Below are 21,518 nucleotides of genomic sequence, written 5' to 3'. Positions count from 1 at the left end.
TTTTGTCATTATAAGTTTTTTTTTTTTTTTTGTGTTTTACTGATACAATTTTTTTAATTATTACTAAATATTCAGTCTAATCTGAAATAAAACTGCATTTATTGTAAAACCATCTGTATATTTTATGCTGCAATTAATTATCTGGAGAACAAAATAAATGAGCGACAAAATTAGTGAGTGAAAAAATAATCGATTGATGTAATGAACGTAAATTAATATAAAATATAATTAAATAGTAATTTTAGATGAGTAATTTTAATTTTGGATATTAATAAACAAATGACCTGTCAGTGATTCATTGAATTCTCATTTGTCTGCGTTTAGCTGGACAGAAAAAAAAAATTCTCGACTGAGACTAAATATTCTGATTCATGAAAATTTTTTTAAAAACTTAAGTTTTTGAGGGTAAGTAGAAATCTTCGCTGACAGAGACAAATTTTCTTGGCTAAAGAAAACCTTGACTTTTTTCCCGAAAACGTTTGTTTTCAAAAATATTTTCTTGACTCAAGATAACTTTTTTTTCTGTGGACATATTTTCATTTTTTATATATGAGAATATGACGGAACTTCTAAAAGATAGCGAGCTATTATTTTGTCATTAATTGTTATAAGTTCTGATAAAACTAAACCAGTAATCAATTGTTCAATTAATTTTGATACAAACTTTGTTATCAAAATATATTGTATTGTTTGAAAAGGCCACATACATATAGATGTTGACCGAAAAATAATGAAAATTTAAATTTATAGTTTGGTATTATATATACTTAGTATTCACACTAACATATATATATATATGCTAAATAATGATAATAATATATTTTTTTTTGAATAAATTAGAGTTTTGAAATTTTATTTGATTAATTTATTGGTTATATATTTTTTTATCAATTTTACGGGAACTCGAATTACGATGAGTTTGTCACTCGGTTATTTTGTGCTCAAATATAATGTTACAGAACAATATTTATATATATTACGTTTAATAAATATCTCAAATTTAAAATAACTAAATAAATAAAAATAAAATAGCGTTTAATTATTTTAAACTTATTAAATTAATTATTTATTTTAATTATTATTATTAATTAATAAAAAAACAAAAATTTTATTTTTACACTACAATTTTATAACAAATTACTTGAACTAAATAATTTTTAAATTATTTATGTATCAGTCTATAAAATAATTATTAAAAAATTCAATTACTGTTAGATTTTTTATTTTTTTTAATCATTTTTACTTTTATTGTTTTTTTTTTATTTTTATTCAATGATCAGATCTTTGATCGAAACTCTTTATTTTAATTACAATTTTGTTAATTATGGAGATCAAGCATGATCACAATTACTGATAACGAATGTCATTAGTGATAAAGTTTTATTATTTTTTTTTCTTTTAATTAAATTTCTATTTTCAGACTCGAAATATTTTTACGTGAAATTGGTCCCATTTTTAATTCTGGATTACATAAATACTCATTTTATTTTGATTAATTATTATTATTACTATTATTAATTATGTTAATTTATTTACTTTTATTATTAATTATAGTGATAATAATAATTATAATAATAATAATAATAATAATAATAATAATAATAATAATAATAATAATAATAATAACTGACGTTTATCAGTTTGTGATCAAGCCACTTAACACAATTAAAAATTTTTCTAAATAATTTATGAATTAAACGACAATTAATGAGACAATTAAACCCTTTCTCGTTATTTAAAAAATATTTTATAAAAATTTATTTTTTACAAAATAATTATAAATAAATCACGATAAAATTTTAAGTAGAAAATAACCCTCACGCAATAAAATATTTTTTTTATAATACCGTTATAATTATTAGTATAAATCTCAATAATAAAATGTTATGCGTTAAAAAAAAAACGCAATTGGCAGTAATGATAATTTACTTAAAAAAAAAAAAAAAACTTAGAAATTAAATTTTTTATAAAATAATTAAAAAATTTTTTTTTATTTTATTTAAATTATAAGTAAAAAAAATGATTTGTTCGAATGCAGGCTTTAAAATAAATTAAATAATTTATTTTCTTTAAAATTGACATGACTAAATAGTCAATTAATATAAAGTAGGGAGGTGACATTATAACTGATTTTTTTTTTAATTGCATTAATTGATTTTAAATATAATACAATATATAGTTATAAATATACAGTTATCCTAATTTATATTATTGACAAAATTTCAAATCTAAGGTGGCGAAATCTTAAAAAAATAAATGAGATATTTAACTTATTGTTAAAATTAAAAATTCATAATTAAGAAAAAAAAAACATTTTAGATTTAATATTTACATTTTTAATACAATTAAATTTTTATAAGAAAATTTACTAATTAATATTTTTTAATTATTAAAATAGTTGTCACAATATTTTATGATTATGATTTAACGAAGAATTAATCGTATAAAAGAAATTATATTTTTGTGTTTTGACAGTCACATGGAGTCTAGAACACCCGAATAATATTCAACTCCAAATATCTCAATAGCTATTGAGTTTTTGAAAAAAGTACAAGGAGTCTTTTGTGTAGAGAATTTAATGCTCTACAAAAAAGGTTTCTTACAATTTTTCAGATTACTCAATATTTTTAGAGATATTCACAAAAAATCAATTACACTATTTTCTAAATACCTCCGTAAAAAAAAAAATTGATTAAAAAAAGTCGACGATAGTAAACTTCAAAAATTGAGACAATTTTGAACATTTTTGGAACTTTGAAAAAATTAAAAAGTGAACAATTTTCAACTGGCGAAGGCTTTTCTTGCATTTTTTTTTTATTTTTTAAGCAAAAATAATTTGATTTTACAATTTTTTGGATTTAAAAAGTATATAAAAAAAAAAAAAAAAAAAAAAAAAAGGAATTTTGAACATTTACGATTCTTATAAGAATTATTCAAGTTGAGGCAAAAAAAAAAATGATTTGAAAATATTTATGAATATTTTTTTACTTTTATTAGAATTTTTTTGAAAATATCTGTTTTTTTTTCACTTGTCCAAAAAATATTTTCAAGAAAAGTTAACACTAGTCGAAACTTTTTCATACTTGTAATTGTTTTAAAATTCAAAAAATTTTCAACTCATTTCAGAATTGTCTCAATTTTTAAAGCTTACAGTCAGGAAAATTTTTGTAACGTTTTTTTACACCGGTAATTTTTTAATTTTCGATAAAAATTTTTTATTTGATTTATTAAAATAAAAAAATTTCCTTAGAAATTAAAATTTTTATCTACTATCTCTCGAATTAGATTTATTTTCTAATAACTTCAGTTAAATATAAAAATTAGTAAAAATTATGACAACTCCATTTTTTATTTTTTTTTACCAATTAAAAAAATTAATGTAACAATCAATAACAATAATAATATTACGATCTAACCACCTTAGTTACTGAAAAAAAAAAAAAATAATAATAATAATAGTAATAACCAACCAAATGTAAAACGACAAAACATATTCATAAAAAAAAAAAAAAATACTAGGCAGCATTAATTTGGCAGTGACGTTACATAGACAAGGCTTTCTAATCAGTAATAATAATTTATCTAAAATTACCCTATAATATTTAAATTATTTCGGCGTTGGGTTTCAAATTGTGCGTGGCAGCCCTTTCATTTTAAAATTTTATTTTTTTAAATGGAAGAAAAATTACTAAAATAAAAAAAAAAAACAGACTCTACAAGAGTCGAAAGATTACGCTACATGCGTAATAAGCGTTGATTAGCTGCACGCATACCTTTGTACGACAACTTATTTACAAAAAAAAACTAAAAAAAAAAATCTAATCTTAAATAAAAAATAAAAAATGACCACGAGGCTGCTGCATTTAAATCGCGTACTTAAAATTAATAATCGAGCATTTTATCGCAGTTTTATTAAAGTATCGTAATTCGGGCCCGATAAACGCGGACTAAATTTTATTAATTAATCGTTTATAATTATTTCAAATTATTATCATTAATTAATTAATCAATTAATTAATTATTTAATAATAAATTACACGTATTGGCAGTGTACCTTAGCTGGTGTGTACATGTCTCTTTTATCCATTACCCACACACATATATATATATATATATATATATACATACATATATATGTATCTAAATATATATTGTCTAATAACAACGTCGACATTAACGTTTTTTTTATTTTTATTAAACAATAATTCTCACTCTCATGCATTCACTTTTTTTTTTTTTCATTTTTTTTCTTTTCTGTATTTACTCACTCGATTTCTTTTCGTAAATTCTTAATCTTAATCATCGACTTATATTTTACAAATAACTCTTAGCTGAACTACATATGTGTACATTGTCATCATCGTAAATTATCGTAATCTGTTCAAGAACGTAAGCACTTTGTTTACTAAATTTACAATAAAATAATATTTCAATTCATTAATTACTTTAATTACTACTACTAATTCATATATATATATATATATTTATATATTTTTAAAAAAAGGTTACGTTCTTGAATAAAATGATAACATGCCAATAATCAATCGTCGATCGTTACTTGATTCAAGTTTAAATACGAAATATTCGTATTTAACTCATGCTTTGTCCATTAGTTTTTAACCCCAGCTTGAGGCGTGGAAAAATTTAAACACAGCCTTGGTATATATTTATCACCTTTTTTACAAGGTTAATTTATCAGCTCATTTTTTTTAAAATTTACTCGTACAGCATAACTGGCAGTTTGTTTTGTAAAAAAAAAAAAGTCAAATAAAAAAATTTCAACTAGTCTTACTAATGAATGAACAACTCAATAGATGTAATATAAAATCAAAATAATATATTTTTAATAAATAATATTATTATTGAGCAAATAATGTTATCGGTAACTACGTTTATCACAAGTTTCAAATTAGGCAGTGAAATATAATTTTAAAACTTAAATTTCATATGAAAATTTATACACAGAAAAAAAAGATTTCTTGATGCGAAAAATTTTTACTTGCGTTTAGAAACTGTTTGCATTTAAAATTTTAAACAATAATTTTATGAAGCTAAAAAGAAATTTTTTGAGGTGAGAAAAAATTTCTTGAATCAAAAAATTTTTACTCGAACCGAGAAAATTTATATTCGCTCTAAGAGACTGTCTGCATTATAAATTGAAAACGAAAATTTTCTATAGAATAAAAATTTTTCTTGAGCCAAGAAAAATTTTCTTGAAGCAAAAAATTTTTACTCGCCCCAAGAAAATTTTTATTTGCTTTAAGAAACTGATCGTATTATAAATTTGAAACAATTTTTTTAAGCCAAAAAAAAAATTTCTTGTGCCCAGAAATTTTTCTAGTCAATAAAATTTTAATTTTCATTTCATAATGAAAATTTTTCTCGCGCCAAGAAATTATTATTTTCTGTCTAACTTAAAAATATATAAAAAATAATTTAAATATTAATTATAATCAAATACCTGTTGTGTTATGCTGTACGACTTTTTAAAAATAAAAATTAAATAAATATCAGAGAACACTAATGGAGTAGAAATCTTCACAAAATTAATAATTTAAATTAAAAAAAATCGCAGTAATCAGCCTCAACCATAGTTTCAATTTTTCCATTTTTTTTTTTTCGTCAAATATTAACGACTTGTGTTTTAATCTGCATAATTTAATTAATTAAATTAAAAAATCCTAGATGATTAATTTTTGTAAAAACTGAGTGAATTTTAAAATAAATCCTCTCAATTAGTGACAAAAATTAGGTAAGTCTAGAAGTGTCTAAGATCATTATTATTATTAGCATTATTTTTTTTTGAATAACAAATGGTACATAAGGCCACCAGAGTGATTATTTTGTTTGTGTACTATAATTATATGCTAATTATTAACATTTAATTATTGGTATAATTTAAACAAATTCAGCAGCACTTTTGTTCATTCATTCTTTCTTTATTTATTTATTTCATTAAATATTATTTTTAATAACCATTTTTTTTCTTTATACTGCCCACGTACTTTATTAAACAGACAGTTATACTAACGACCTTTACGATCCAACAGCGAGGCACTTATTCGGACCAAATACAACACTTCTAGACTTACCTGTGGCTATGGATTAAATCACAGATTAAACATATAATTTTAATCAATGATTAAAGGCGATTTAAATTACATATTTATCAAATTATTTTAACTATTACATTGATTAATTATCACTCAATCTCACATAATTATTTACAGGCCAAATTTATATAATAATTATATAAGTTAGGACCCTAGAGTGCTAATGTAATTGCCATTAGACATTTAGAATATGAGATTTAAAACATAATCAGGTTAATTTAATCTTCATTTTTATGATTCTTCTTTTTCTTCTTCTTCCTCTTCTTCTTGATTTAAATCATAATTTCAAAAGTCGATGTCGCTAATTCGTGATAGATTTTATTTTAATTATCAGCCAAATAGATGTTTTCTTCCATTTACTCCACTGTGTGTTCCACTGATGTTCCTCAGCAGTTTTTCATTAATTTATTTGTTTTGTTATATATATATAATATATATATATATTATTATTAATTCGCATTATTGGTCGAATGCAAATTAATCTGGCAGTTATGAGTCATCATGATAAATGAAATTAAAAAAAAAATATTTGTCACTCAGTCATAAATTAATTTTTTTAGCTTCTCTATACGTGATGTGTCTTAGCTCTAGCGTAAGGCGTGAGACATTTTTTTTCTTCTTATATATATATAGATTTATGTATATGTATATATATGAGTGTATATATATTTATTGATTTATAAATTTATTTGATTATCACGAATTTTTAACCGGTTTTCGGCGCTGTTTTACTCGTGTTACAGGTGGCGTTCCTCCTTGTACGGCGGGATATAAAACGTAACTTACCTCGTCTATAGAGGTAGTTGCTGCTTTACGTATGTCTATGTGTTTTTTGCTTATTACCTCAGACTCGAGGACCCATTCGTCTGGCGTTCTTAAAAAATACAATTTATTTTTAATTATTATTTTATTATCATTCTATTTCAAATGAACGCCATTTTTAGACAGCGCCCTCACCTCTTTGCCACTTTTTTAAAAATATTCAATGACTTTCGAGAACCAAAAAGGCAGATATATTTTTTTAAATTCACATATCGCTTTAGAATTACAAAATTTTAAATATTAATGACAAAACGGCCTACAATGGCCTTAGAGCTTAAAAATAATTCTTTTACTTCGCGGTACGAGGATTTTTTACTTCAGTAGGGTCTATAGCAATTTTTGTTCAAGCTTTTCTCTTAAACACAACTTCTAAACGCATAAAGAAGAACGAGGCTCGATGCATTGCTCTATAATCTAGCAACTTACGTTTCCATTTTTCAAAAATGTTCATTTGGTTAAGAGAAAAATGTGGACAAAGTTTCCATTTACTGCGCAAGTGCAACAAGGATAGTAGCGTTTGTTGGCTTGAGTGTGATAGAAAAATTTAGACCCCTCTTAAGTACAGCTTCTCAAAAATCACAAAAAAATTTCATGATCCTGGTTAGCAGACAATTAACAATTTTCTTTTTTTTTCCCAACAAATCAATTGCAAAAAAAAAAAAAACAAACTAAAAATATGCGCATGTAGAAAATTAAAAAAACTTCAGGTGCAATTTTTTGAATATTTTTTTTTTTATAATTTATTGTTTTTAAAAAAAAAGTCAAAAAAATATTAGACATCAGCTAACTTTAGTATAATTAAATTTCAATTTTTTCTATTAGTGTATTCAAATTTGAATTGGCGGGTTTAATTTTATGGCAGTTTACTTTTTTTTTATAGGCCTTGTTGTCATTAATGATCATTGTGCCTAAAAGGAAAAAAGGTTATGTATATTTATGAGCCTTTTGGGTTATAATTTTTGTTTATTATCAAAATATTCATTTCAAATCATTTTTAAGCGATTGAGAAAAAAAAAAAGAATTATGTCTTTTTGGTATTAAGAACACGATATTTTAGCAAAATTAGATGCAACTACGCTGTCGTTTAACGAGTGCTTTAATTTATTTAGTTAATTAATTAAATTTGAATGCAATTATGACAGAGGAAAGTCATTGGATATTTTTGAAAAGTGGGGGGACAGAGCACTATCTAAGAATGTCTTAAAACATTTTATTAAATTATAAACTTACATGTCTTCGGGGTACCAACGCAACAACACTTTAGTTTTTCCATCTGTTTCGACTCTCTTAGCTAAGACCTTTAATAATTAATTTTTATAAATTGTTAGATATTTGTTACAAGGCTTAAATAATTATAGTGACAGTAATTAATATTATTTAAAAACGTACTTGACTAGTTAGGGCCATTGAGTTTCCAGGTGTGCTCGCCAGCTGACCTTGAGTTCTTGACTTGGCTAATTCTAATAATCTATGTTGAAGGCCCTCCATCACTCCGGTGTCAAAGTAATCAAATAACCTCGCTATAATGAATAAATAAATAAGTAAATCCCAATAACAATAATTAATTGATAATATTTTTATTATTACACAACAAAGCTATTGTATCATTTTAAAAAAATCATTTTGCTGTATAAATAAAATTGGCGGGAAATAAAATTAATCTTATCTTAAGGAGGTTCGACCGAATCTAATGTAAAAAGGATTTTCCAACTTTAAGATTTAAAACTTAGTATACATGTAAAGAAGTACTTTATCTATGTATTCTCAAAATTTGAATATGATCCACCGTCTAGTTTTTTAGAAAAAAAATTTTAAAATGACGTTTTTAAAGTTCTTATACACATGCTCTTATGGAGGACAAGCTCCCGTCATGATTTTTTCGATTATTTTCATTATTAACCTCCCAAATTTAAGAAATAAAAAACCACATGTCATAAACTTGAATATTTTTGGAATATGATAAGATTTTAATAATATAGTGTTACCGTTGTAATTATTTTAATAATTCAAGTTAAACTTTATTATTTAATCTTGTTCATCGACAGAGATACATATTATTGAGGGTTTGGCAACGTTGCAGAAGCAGCTGAGAGAAAAAACAAAGATAGAAATACATTAATAAGAAAGACAAGATTAGAAATAAATTTTCCCGCTTCAATTTGAATATTCGTGTGTAAGAAGTTAGAACGCGCTGTTGTCAAATCTTTTTATTGAATCATATGAGTCAAAAATAACCAAGTCATTTCATTACTTTCTTTAATTAAATAAGTAATAAATATTAATTTATGAATTCGTTATGTTATTATAAATTAAAATAATGAATTTTCATAACTATCAAGAGAATTTAGCAAACAAAAAAATTCAAACACTACTTTGACTCACTAGTATCGGTCGAACCTCCTTAAGTAGAAGAACCCTTTTGAAAATTACTAGCTAATTCATTCAGCGTAATTATAATTAATAAAAAACTACAATTGGCAATTCATGAAAAAATTTGCAGTCATTTTTTTTTTCATTATTTAAAAAAATTTTTTTTTAAGTATTTGTATATTATTAAGCTTCGGGAAATCCCATGTCCCGCCAACTTGATCGAATTCGAATTCAAATTTAATTTTTAAATCAGATCAAATTCAAAAGTCGACGACGGGACGAACCAAGACCGAAAGACCCCACAGGATTAAATTTTAATACCACATAGATATACATTCGTCACTGAGTAAATAATTTTCTTTAATCAGGGAATTTATCAACACATTTAATGATTTTTTTTACACTTGCAAAATATTTAAATAATCAACCTTAAATTTAAAAATAAATTACCTGACCACGGCTGCCTCCTGTATCTCAATTTCTTTCCATTTCTACGAACTAATTTACCGCCATTTTCACAACTTCGTCTGCTGCTGTTGCTGGTTGTTTCGAATTGATTGAAATGGTTGTTAACGTGTCTCTCTAAAGCTATCTGTAATTAAAAAAAAAAAATTAAATGAGATATGATGACGACGGCATTTCCCAGGAAAGCCTTGTTCCAACTAATTTAATCAATAGCTTCAATTTAAATTTTATTCATATAATTATTGATATTTTGTTCAAAATGACTATTATTACAAGCAAAGATTCCGTCTTTTCAAAATCAATTTTTTTTCATTTTATAAAAACAACAAACAATGGATTCGGCTGTCGTAGAAAATGCCTTAGCAGAAAAAATGCCTAAGGCTGAATACAGTATTTCGACACAGTGAAGTATCACGAATCAACTCTAAGTTTGCACCTATAATTTAATAAGTATTTTTAATTAATATACTTTAAACGAAAGAAGACAAACTGAATGTTGATCGTCTTATAATATTTAAATTCAAGTCGATCATTTAAAAATTTAAAGGACACATTATTAAATATATGTCCTGACTATTGTTCAGGCACAATAGTCTCGTAAGTGAATTAAATGTAGGTTGTGATCGATGGAAATAACTCGAATTTGCGAAACAAATTGCAGTAAGACTTACAACCAAATCATCCCTTGTCATTAGCTCATTGTCGACGAGAAAGTAATAGTAGTTTATGCAACATGTGGGCTAAGGAGCGAATAATTTGACAATTGTGTTGTCGCGATATGAGCGTAAGGCTTACGGTGAATTGACATGAGGAGTAGTCACTATGAGTCGTAGGTATAACCTTAAAGTGAATAGTGCGATCAGGATTGTCATGTTCGCTTCTTAGTCCACCTGTAGGGTGCATTATTTCGAACAAACCCTGCTATGAAAGTTCGATTTTCGAGAAGTAAAAAATTAAAATTTTAATTTAAATCAAATTTTTAAGGAATATTAAGTTGTCTATCGTATACATGACATATTATAAGCGATAAAAAGTAATGCGTTGTCGCAACGTGTGGTGGCGTTTCACTTGCTTCAATATTACAAACTCGTGTTTTTTTCCACTTTGATTTGTTTCTGTTTGACCCTTTTTTATGTCATTTGTAAGGTTAACTGCCTCATAACTCTGCCGCAAAACCGTTTCCATACTGGTCAACTCGACAGTTCATTAATGTTAGTGTATAGTAAGCAATGTACTTAAAAATTAATTTTCATAAAAATATTAATAATTGACAAACTACAATCTGAATAGTTATAACTATATTTTATATATTGATATGATGAATGAAATAATAAATAGTAGATATTAGAATATTACACTATGTTCTTTAAAGATCTTTTAGTCTTTTAACCTTCTCTCGATTTTTTTCAAAATATTCCCGAGACCGGAAGAAAATCGCGAGTTTACTGAAAGATCACTTCGTTACTTATAGAGAGTAAAATTAAATGGCATCTTATTACTACGTAAGTATAGTAAAGTTATAGGTTATTTAGTGCACAAGTGCGGTTAAGTAAAATGTATAGGCAAGGCTGAATATATTTGGCGCTTCTGACACGACTTACAGCGCTTGGAAATTGAACTTTCAAAGCAGGTGTTGCAAAAACAATATTTTTATAATGTGTATGAGAATGATATAATTTTTTGTCAAGCGAATATAGAGCACGACTGGAACTTTGCGTCAGAGGTGTGCAATCATTCAACTGTTATTCATTTTATTTATTTATTTTTTTTTTTTTTCGAATCAGAGGTGAATTATGAGCATGATTTTAAAAAACGAACAGCTATTTTGGATGAAACAAAAATTTCTCAGAAAAATTGAGAAAAAATGATAAGAGTGAAGACAAAAAAAATGATAACAATCCCAACGAAATTTATGTAAATAGTTTGAAGAAATTCTATTGATGACATCAGATATATATTTATCGGTTGACACAAGATGATAATATTTTTTTTCCCCTGTCATCGGTTATTGGATTTCTGTCAGTAAGTTACGGAACGGCTATTCATCGGTTGAAGGTGCAAGGTCTTTGTCAATAATTTGTAATCTTTGGAGCAATAAATAGTTTAATAAATATATCAAATATATATGAATTATTTTAATATTTAAAAAATGTCAGAAATAAGTATGGAGAGTTTTAAAATGGAAGACTTTGTTATTTCGTCATTAAGATCCAATTTCATAACACCATAGTTTTATTTTTGTAAAGTTCAATACATATATAATATTTATGTTATTGTCATACATTTATATTCATTTTTATTTGTCGGTATATTGTTTCATTTTAAACAACAATAAATTATTTATAAGAAAATTGCAATCTACTATTGATCGTTTTACCAATTAAATATTTACCGTATATTCAAAATTAAATGATGCATTTTAATTTTATGATATGCTCAATAGTTGAAAACAGATAACTGCTATTTCGACTTATTGATAAATGAATATAAATTTATTAATTTAAAAATAACCTTATAAATATGATTTATTTTCAATAGAGTTGCCACAGTATTTAATTTTCGGGTTTCTCAGTACGAGAAAAAATATTTTTATTAAAAGTCTTGAAAAATTAATGTGAGTATTTAATATATCTCTATTTATTTGTAAATAGATCTTTTTCTTGTAGATTCCGAGCCATATTTTTAATTTGCAATTTTTTAAATTTAAACTTCCTCATTGTCTAAAATTTTTAGGCGGTTAAATATTCAAAAAATTTCCGAATTTTCGCTTGTCAATGAATTTTAAAAATTCTTCAACACTTTCCATCTCTACGTAGCAATTTTATTGAAATAAACAACAAAACTTAACCTGATTGAGTTTTTCAGCAAAACAAATAAAAAGACATGTCAATATACCTGTGAGCTAAATCTGTTGCCGCATCCGTCGACGATGCACCTAAACGGTTTATTCCCACCATGAGAAAGAACATGCCTCTCTAACCATCTTCTTGAACAGGAAGTTCTGCCTTGAACTTTACAACCCTGCCAATTGCAAACAAAATTATCTCCGCCAGTTTGTGTGTTGATGTGCGCCGTCTGTAATTACAAGTAATAAAAAAAAACATATATACATATAAATTAAATAACAATATTCAGTAATTAATTTTTAAATTAAAGGCTTCTTTAATTACTTGTAAGTGTTCAAAGAAAGCGCTGCTGCATTCAAAGTTGGCCTCGCACTTGTCCCATCTACAGATTCCGCTGTCGGTAGCTCGCGCCCCATTTTTGGTCGGTACTCGGGCTGGAAATCTTATGGTAGTCGGCGTGGAAAGAATCGGTGAGCTCGAAGGTTTCGATTCACTACTTCTCGAGGAATCTTCTTCTTCCTCTTCTTCTTCATCATCGTCCTCTTTCATTGAACTGACAGTAGCCGGTTCAACTTTACTTTCTCTAGTTCCAAATAAACCGGACTGCGAGAATCGCAAAAAACTGAGTCCTTGATTACTATTATTATTGTTGTTGTTGTTGGTATTGTTGTTATTGTTATTGTTACTACAATTATTATTATTGTTGTTACAATTATTATTAATATTAGTACATGTACTGGTTAAATTTTTGTTGTTATCATTGACTATTGGTTTTGAAATTTTTTTATCAAAGTCAACGTTTAATTCACTGGCTTCCAAAGTCGGTGTTGGTGTAGAAGGTGGTGATTCTCCACTAGGTTTAGGACTCGCTTCTCCGGTCAGTCTTAGTGACGATATCTTACGTCCAGGAATACTCGACAGTACGTCGCTTGATATTGGCAAGCTGGGTAATGTTTTGTTAACAAAAATTTTGTCTAATTTCATTACACTGACTCTTGGTGTTACTGATGATAATTTTTTGTTTGCCGACTGTGATGACGAAATTGAAATTGATTTAACATCCCAGTCATTAACGACAGATCTACTGTTCGGCGTAACCACACCCAGGTACTTTGCTATGCCTCCTTTATTACGTTGGACTGTGAGAGGTCGACGGAATTCCGGAGAATTTTTTGCTACCATTACAGACATGTCTGATGAATTTTTCTTCGACTGAAAAATTTACAATTTTATTTAATAAATTCTTACAAGATTCTTTTTTAAGTAAAAAAAATATATCGAGTGATCGAGACAGTGAACGAATGATTATTTGGGTTTACATATAGATTTACATTTATATACATTCGGCTCAAAAGTTGAATATCTAAATTATGGTCTATTTTATAAACAATAGAACTACCCGTGTAAAAAAAATTCCTTCCAAAATTGTTCAAAAAACGTTCATGACAGTGAACTTCCAAAATTGAGATAGTTCTGAACTTTAAGTTGAACATTGTTGGAAATTTAAAAAAATTATAAAGTGAACAATTTTCAACTGGTGAAGGCTTTTCCTGAGCGTTTTTTGGGTTTGAAGAATATAAAAAAAAAAAGAAATTAATTAGGAATTGATGAACATTTACTATTCTTGCAATAACTGTTCAGGTATGAAGCAAAAAAAAAAGTAAAATTAATTTTAAAAAATATTTATGAACATTTTTTTACTTTTATCAGAACTTTTTGCTAAGATCAGTTTTTGACTCTTTCAAAAATAGTACACAAAGCGAGAAATTGTAACTAATTATGAACTCCGCTAGAAAACTCCACATTAGTTGAAAATTTTTCCCACTTCTTATTTTAAAGTCACAAAAATGCTCAACTAAAAATTCAAAATTATCTCGATTTCGGAAATTCACTATCAGGAATGTTTTTTGAACAAATTTTTTTATACTCAAGTAGAAGACTTAAATTTCGTAAAATGCATCCACTGGTACAGAATTAATACAAAAATAAAAATTTTCAAATTTCCTGCTCGAGTTTGTTCACTGAACCGATCACCTAATAGACATATTAAAAAGTATATACTTTAAATTGCTGTGGTTTTATCTGAGTCTTAAAGTACTCAGTTATCTTTCCCTGCGATTCGTGTTGATGATGTTGATTATTTTGAAGTTTATTAGAGGTCTTAGTGCTGCGTACTATTGGATCAGCGGCAGCAACTTTTGGCAGTGTTCCTACTTCGGGTTCACTATTGAGTCTTTTGAAGGTTGAGCAGGCAGTGGCTGCAAGTGGCGGGGTCCAGGGCCACTGGGGCCTGGTCCCATTTAACAGAGTCGAACTCTGCGGTGCCAGTTTGGTCAGTGATGGCAGTGGACTCGCTTTACCATTAATCGCAACACCTTCGTCACTACTTGTGCTGCACGGTGATCCTGGTTCGGTTATATCGCTCGTACCACTGCTGCTGCATTCTCCACATGATACTGCGACACCACTGAAATTATAATTTTTTAATAAATTTAAAACTCATCTTTACTTTTTAAAATAAAAAATTATCATAATTGTTTTTAAATTATTTTGAATCTTCATTATTGTATGAATTAACATCAAAATATCCTTAAAGATAATTATACAATTTAACAAATAAAAAATAAATTTTAAACCAGTTCAATCTTAGAGGGCAGGTAAATGGAGTTTGGAGTTGCCTCCAGCAGAAATCCTCAGCGGTAGAGGAAAATTGCATGTGTACCCGGTAATGATATTACGGACAACGAAAACCGAATTATATACCCAGACATTGGGAATTGGTCTGCTAATTTCTCAAGCTATTCCATCATTTACTAATATAAAATATGCACTGTTATAATATTTAGGATTTTCAAAGATAATTGTCACGAAAATTTAATAAAATTTATTAATTTCACATGAATATCGATTTGTTCAAATATTTTAGAAAATCAAAGCATAATCTTTAATGAAAATTCAATACCCCTGTGTGAAAAAATTGGATCCAAAAATATTCAAAAAAAGTCCGACATGTAGAACTTCAAAATTTTAGAAAATTTCAAACTTTTGCCAAACTTTCATATCGATAAGAACTAGTGAAAAATTTTCAATTTTTGTCATTTCTGCGACTCAAATTGAATTTTTTTTCAGTACTTAAATTTCGAAATTTTCGATCTTTTTACTGATGCAACTCATGAAAAAATGTCTTGAAAATTGAAAAATTCTGATGAAAAAGAAAAAAATCCACTGAATCTAGATTTCAGGAATGTTTTCGCACTTCAGCCAAAAATTTCAGGTCTCCCCCAACTACTCCTTGTCAAATTACATAAATTTTTTTCATTTTCGTTGCGCGAGAAACATTCCGAACTTCAGGTACATAAAATTCTGACCACCTTTTTCGTATTTGAGAAATTCAATAAGAAACATATGATTTTCTAGAATAATCCATGAAAATTTTTCATTTCGTCTTCTAGTTCCATCCTGTAATTTTTTCATATTCGTATTTCTATTTATATTAAGGAATTGATAAAGTTCGACTTCGTCTCAAATTTTGAAGTTTGATATGTCCATTTTTTTTCAACTTGTTAACTCAAAGAAATTTATTCTAAATTAAAAGGAAAATTTTTAACGATGTAGTTTTTTGGAGTTATTTTGCACTGTATATAAATAATTCATAAAAAATTATACTATCATTTTATATTCTAAATAATAGATGATAGTTTCATTATAATGATAAATTAATATGTAATAGCTTGCGGTTCATCGTGCGAATATACCGTGTAAAAGTAATATGGTTCACATAAAAGACGGTGTGGGTGGAAAGTGAAGGGGAAGAGAGTAAATTACACTAAACATGAGGTATATATTTATAACGTATGGTGAAGCAAAGAAATAGAAGGGTAAGAGACAAAGGCTTTGGACTTGTTTACTAGAAAGACGTTATATTAAGGGGCTTTATAACATCTCTGCAATAAGAATAAAAACTTTTAGGGTGTAGCGTGAGCATCTTCTAGTGTGTCAAAGGTTAGAACATGTATAATAGTGATGTAAGTAGTCGTGTTATAATCAGGCCAGTTATATTCATTTTTAAAAAATCATGTTTATGTCTAACGACCAATCAGAAAGTTACTTATTATCGTTATAGATTAATATGCTAATTAAAAAAAAATGACAAGTTCATTGCTCTAAATCAATACCCTTATATATGATCACATACTATGTATTATTTATTCGACTCTGATAGTGCAAATAATATATATAGTGGATTTTTTTTCATCTTGATAAGGAAATACAACTTTTTTGTTATACAAAAGGATGTATCGGAAATGATGAAAAAAAATGTTGCTATGAATTTATTATCTTCAGACATGAAATTATTTTTAATTTTTAAAATAAAGCAATTGCCATAGATAACTTTATGAATTTTAATGGTAATTACCTAGTACTTTAAGTACTTTATCTTTAAAATAAATATTACAAATAATAGTACATTACACACTGAGGGAGGAAAGTGGCATGTACATTCCAACCCGCGTGTGTAATTGCCTTCAAACACGGGGATTGGGACATTCTAACTTCCTCCGTGGTGTGTACATGATTTTTCACCAAACCTGCACCTAAAGCTTCAGTTTTTGCCTCTGTTTGAGGAAAGAATGGCGCATGCGCTAATTTTTATCATGTATTTTCTCATAAAAGAAAAGAACGACTCTCTTCCCTATAAACCCGACAGGAATGTCAATTTTCAGTGCAGGTGATAAAAAAGAGTTATGTACTCGTATAAAAAAAAAAAATAGTCGAAAAAACGTTGACTATTCTAAATTTCAAAACATGACACAGCAATGAACTTTTTTTGAACTTCTGAAAATGCAGAGAATTCACTCTAAAACCAAGTGGGTTACAAGTGTATTATTTTAACATATACTAAATGTGCTCCATGTCTAAAACAATAAAAAAAATTATAGTTTTTTTGTAGTAACTTAAAACACGTTTCACGGTGTGTTAAACATCTATAGATTGTTCATGGCATTTCAATGTTATTTGGCAAGTTTGTAGTTTTGACTACACTGAGAAAAAAGTGCATGGTTGTGGTAACTAAAAAGGGATGGGAATGAAAAAATAGTTATCTTAACTAATATTTCTAGTTTCTTCAACTATATCATAGTGCCCGAAACTATTTGAAAGTAGTAGTTTTAACTAAGCATTTGTTTTGTTATGGTAACTATTTAATATTATTCCTCAGAACTTATACTTCAGCAGAATCACAAATGTTTCAGCAATTGCACAATTATAATTTAATTAATTTAGCATCATTTAAGTCGTCGACGAATTCAATTAAGGATTTTTCTTCATTATTTTTTTGTAATAAGAGTAGCACTTTTGACTTAGTTACGTTCGTTATTGTCATTGTTCATTGAACTATAACACAGTTAAAACAGCTATGATATCATCGTACATTTACAACTATATATTAGTTATCTGAACTGAGGGTGATAGTGGAGGTTTCATTGAACTATATTTTTCATAGTTCAGAAAACAATTTTTTTTTCTTTGTGTATACACTTGGTTGTAGAATGAAAAAAACAATTGACTTAATACTATAAATAATCATCTTAGGCTCTTCTGTTAACCTTTTTCGAGTCCATTAAAAATGGTAAATTTTATCATTTTTCAGGGCAAAATACATCCAGAAAAAGCTGATTTTTAACTATTTCTGAACTGTTTTCTTTGATCATATTTTAATAGCATTTAGTCGATTATTGATTTTTCTTTTTAACTTTCAAAAGTTTGAAAAACATTTTCAAAAAGGTCATCGTTGGGTTACGTTTTGAAGATTAGAATAGTCAACGTTTTTTTTAACAATTTATTTCTTTACGAGATATATATATATATATATATATATATATATATATATAATAAGGAAAGTGATATGTTGTGGTGTTGAAAAAAAAAAACACCTGATAAAATAAAAAAAAAAAGATCAAAAGATTCATAATAATTTGAGAAGAGCTATGCAATGCATGTTTTATGTTTTGCAATGCATTATTATTATAATATTGCATTGTGATGTAAATTCCAAGTGAAATGATAAGGGTCACGCGATTTGTAAGCTTACAATTAAAGAAATTTCATGAGGTCTTATAAAAATTAATAATTGCACAAGTTGTCATGCAGGAAATATATATTTACTATGGCTTGAAATCAATACATTACTATACGCTGTTGCCACGCATATGTGGTATTCTTGTCTATGGCGATGATACATGAGTTCGGTTTTAAATAATATTTTAATAAAATAATTTTAGTGTGTACATTTTTTATAGTTCATCAGACAAAAAAATCATCACGTCATTAATTAATACTTTTACATGATGATTCAAAATTTTTGGTATTTACTATGTACTAAATTTGGTCAATGGTTTGAATAAATAAATTATAATGTTTGACATACTTTTTATGATGTCAATAATTAGGGTTACTTCAGCTAATTTATGAGCGTTTTATGTTAATTTGTACTGTAGTGCTGTTAAAACAGTGTAAATATGGAGTAAATTAACTTCGATCGGACTATGAGGGTGTGATTATAAGTATTCTAAAATCTACAAAACGAATTGCGTAAATTTTTGATCACTTATCAAATTAAATATTTAGGAACAATATAATAATTATATATATTATAACTATGATGTTTTCCTTAAGGCAAATAACTGATTTAAAAATGATCAATTAGTTATCGATAGTTTCATTTTATTTTCTCGCTGATTTAGTTTCCAAAAAGACTTGAATTATAAAAATCTGTTTCCCGTATTTTATACAATAGCATTAATATTTAATTACGGACAAATTTTTTTTGGATTTCTCCATTAGTTGGTAAATCGTATCATAAATTTTTGGAAAAATCAAAATTTGTTTTGTATTTAAAATTCAGTTCCATTTCTGCCTCAAAAATAAAATAACTATTTTTTTGAACACCGCTTAACATCGGAAAAATTTTAACACCACTAGTGTTATTTTACCCCGTTTTCGGGACTAAATTTAACATCGATAACTTTAACACCAGCGTGGACTTACACCAGTTTTTTATTTACAGTGTATTTTAAAACATACACAAAATCATATAATTCGGATCAGTTTAGCTACAGAGAAGCTTTGGATATAAATATTTACAATATTGTATTAATATATGTCGGGGAAATAATATTAAAACAAGCAGCCGTGTTATCAATTTATCTTCTTTATAACTATAAATACGATTAAAGAAAAAGTTGTTATTTTTTTTTTTAAGTCAACGAACTCAAAATAACTCTTAATCAGGCAATTGTTGAGCAGGTTGCGGATCAAAAGTCAAGTTGACATTATATACATATATATATATATATATATATATATATATAAATCTTAAAATAGCGTCCAAGTGTTTTATTTATGTCTCTACATATCATCATACTACTAATATTGCTGCTTAAAACAGAGGGACGTCATTCTGTGCTGTTCATAACATAACTTCCCCTTAAGAATTTAGTACTATACCAACCCTAATTTCTCGAGGAAAAACATAGACAAATTTTTTTTTATATTTTTGAAATAAAAGCTATTTTATTAATAGAACAATCAAAGCAATTGTTCTATTAATAAAATAAAATAGAAGTTTTCCAAGATATTCAAATAAAATATCTTTCAGCCATTTATTTATTTATTTTACGTTTAATAATTTTACCAATAAAAAATAAATTAAAATTTTCCCACGCGCATTCATCTGAAGAAAAAAAATCAATCTCTAGAAAATAATATCTGATATGACATTAGGAAATTTTATATCGAATAAAAGCAATTGATACTATCCAAGTAAAAATATGAGACGAGGACAAAGGTTTTGATTTATATATATTTATAAAATACACACACACACACATATTTTGAGGGTGAATAAACAATAGTAGAATTGAAATAAAAATATCGCACGATATTATATAGAGAACATATATATTACGATTGTAAGGCAATGTTATGAGATCTTGATGATATAACTGACCTATACCCACTTAGACTCTTGTCTTAAACATATGGAAGAGAGTAAAAGAGAGAGAGAGTGAGTGAGAGAGAAGTAATGGCAGCTGCAGTTTATTCTCTGCCATTCCAACTTGAGATGAATCCCTGAAAATAGCATGCAGCCAACAAAGGGGTTGCTACCCTTGTCTGCTAAGTTCACGGAAGGGTAGCTGATGACCCATTCGTCCGTCTGGGAATTACATGACCCTCCTTCCTTCAGTATAAATCTACGCACTCTATAGTGATTATATTGATTCACCAACACACTGTAAAGATGATACCCACCAGTGACTGAGAACAATAATACTTCAATCACAAATTATATAAATATAGATATATATAGCTCTTTTTTTATATTTAATTAGTGACGGGTAGGATTTCCATTACTGGTTATTAAGAAAATAATATATAAGCTCAGTCTCATGTTTTTAAATTCTATGATCAATGGAATAAAAAAACTACACAGTAAGAAATATTGCCTATCCGTGCCAAATTTTTTCTGTTGATTCTTAACAGGGAAATCTGGCAATTCAACACAAACCGCTTGTGATATTTTACTTTAACTAATTTTTTATGTTAAATGATTAGAAAATTTATAATGTAACACATTTCTTGTGATATTCGAAAATTAACACAAAATTTGTGGTGTTTAGCTAAACACTTCCGCGCGTTTCTTCATTACTATTACCAAGCAAAGCATTGTAGCAGCATTGTCTGCAAGAAAACTTGGATTATAATTGATTTACAATTAAATATAATCATAGATAACTTTAATATTTTTATGATCAGGTTCAATGATTTTTTTATTCTCATTTTACGGAGGATAATTCAGAGCTCCGTTTTTTAGAAAAATCACCAAAAATCTAACTAATTGTTT

At 26.9% G+C, this 21,518-nt stretch overlaps 1 protein-coding gene across 1 annotated transcript in view; it reads right to left on the bottom strand.

Moving 5' to 3' along the window:
• Window positions 1-5,136: 5,136 nt before the first annotated feature.
• Window positions 5,137-21,518, bottom strand: part of LOC103579580 (myb-like protein P) — an 89,647-nt gene continuing 73,265 nt past the window's right edge. The window contains exons 3-9 of the mRNA XM_008561012.3: window positions 14,678-15,083; window positions 12,941-13,828; window positions 12,666-12,845; window positions 9,756-9,897; window positions 8,325-8,455; window positions 8,166-8,233; window positions 5,137-6,987 (exon numbers count right to left, since the gene is read on the bottom strand). Of these exons, the coding sequence (XP_008559234.1) occupies window positions 6,810-6,987; window positions 8,166-8,233; window positions 8,325-8,455; window positions 9,756-9,897; window positions 12,666-12,845; window positions 12,941-13,828; window positions 14,678-15,083 (1,993 nt within the window). The 3' untranslated portion in view covers window positions 5,137-6,809. The remainder of the gene's footprint in view (window positions 6,988-8,165; window positions 8,234-8,324; window positions 8,456-9,755; window positions 9,898-12,665; window positions 12,846-12,940; window positions 13,829-14,677; window positions 15,084-21,518) is intronic.

The sequence above is a fragment of the Microplitis demolitor genome, chromosome 5 (genome assembly GCF_026212275.2).
Source record: "Microplitis demolitor isolate Queensland-Clemson2020A chromosome 5, iyMicDemo2.1a, whole genome shotgun sequence".
In the NCBI taxonomy this organism is placed as follows: Eukaryota; Metazoa; Arthropoda; class Insecta; order Hymenoptera; family Braconidae; genus Microplitis; species Microplitis demolitor.
This window is presented reverse-complemented; position numbering and strand designations above follow the sequence as displayed.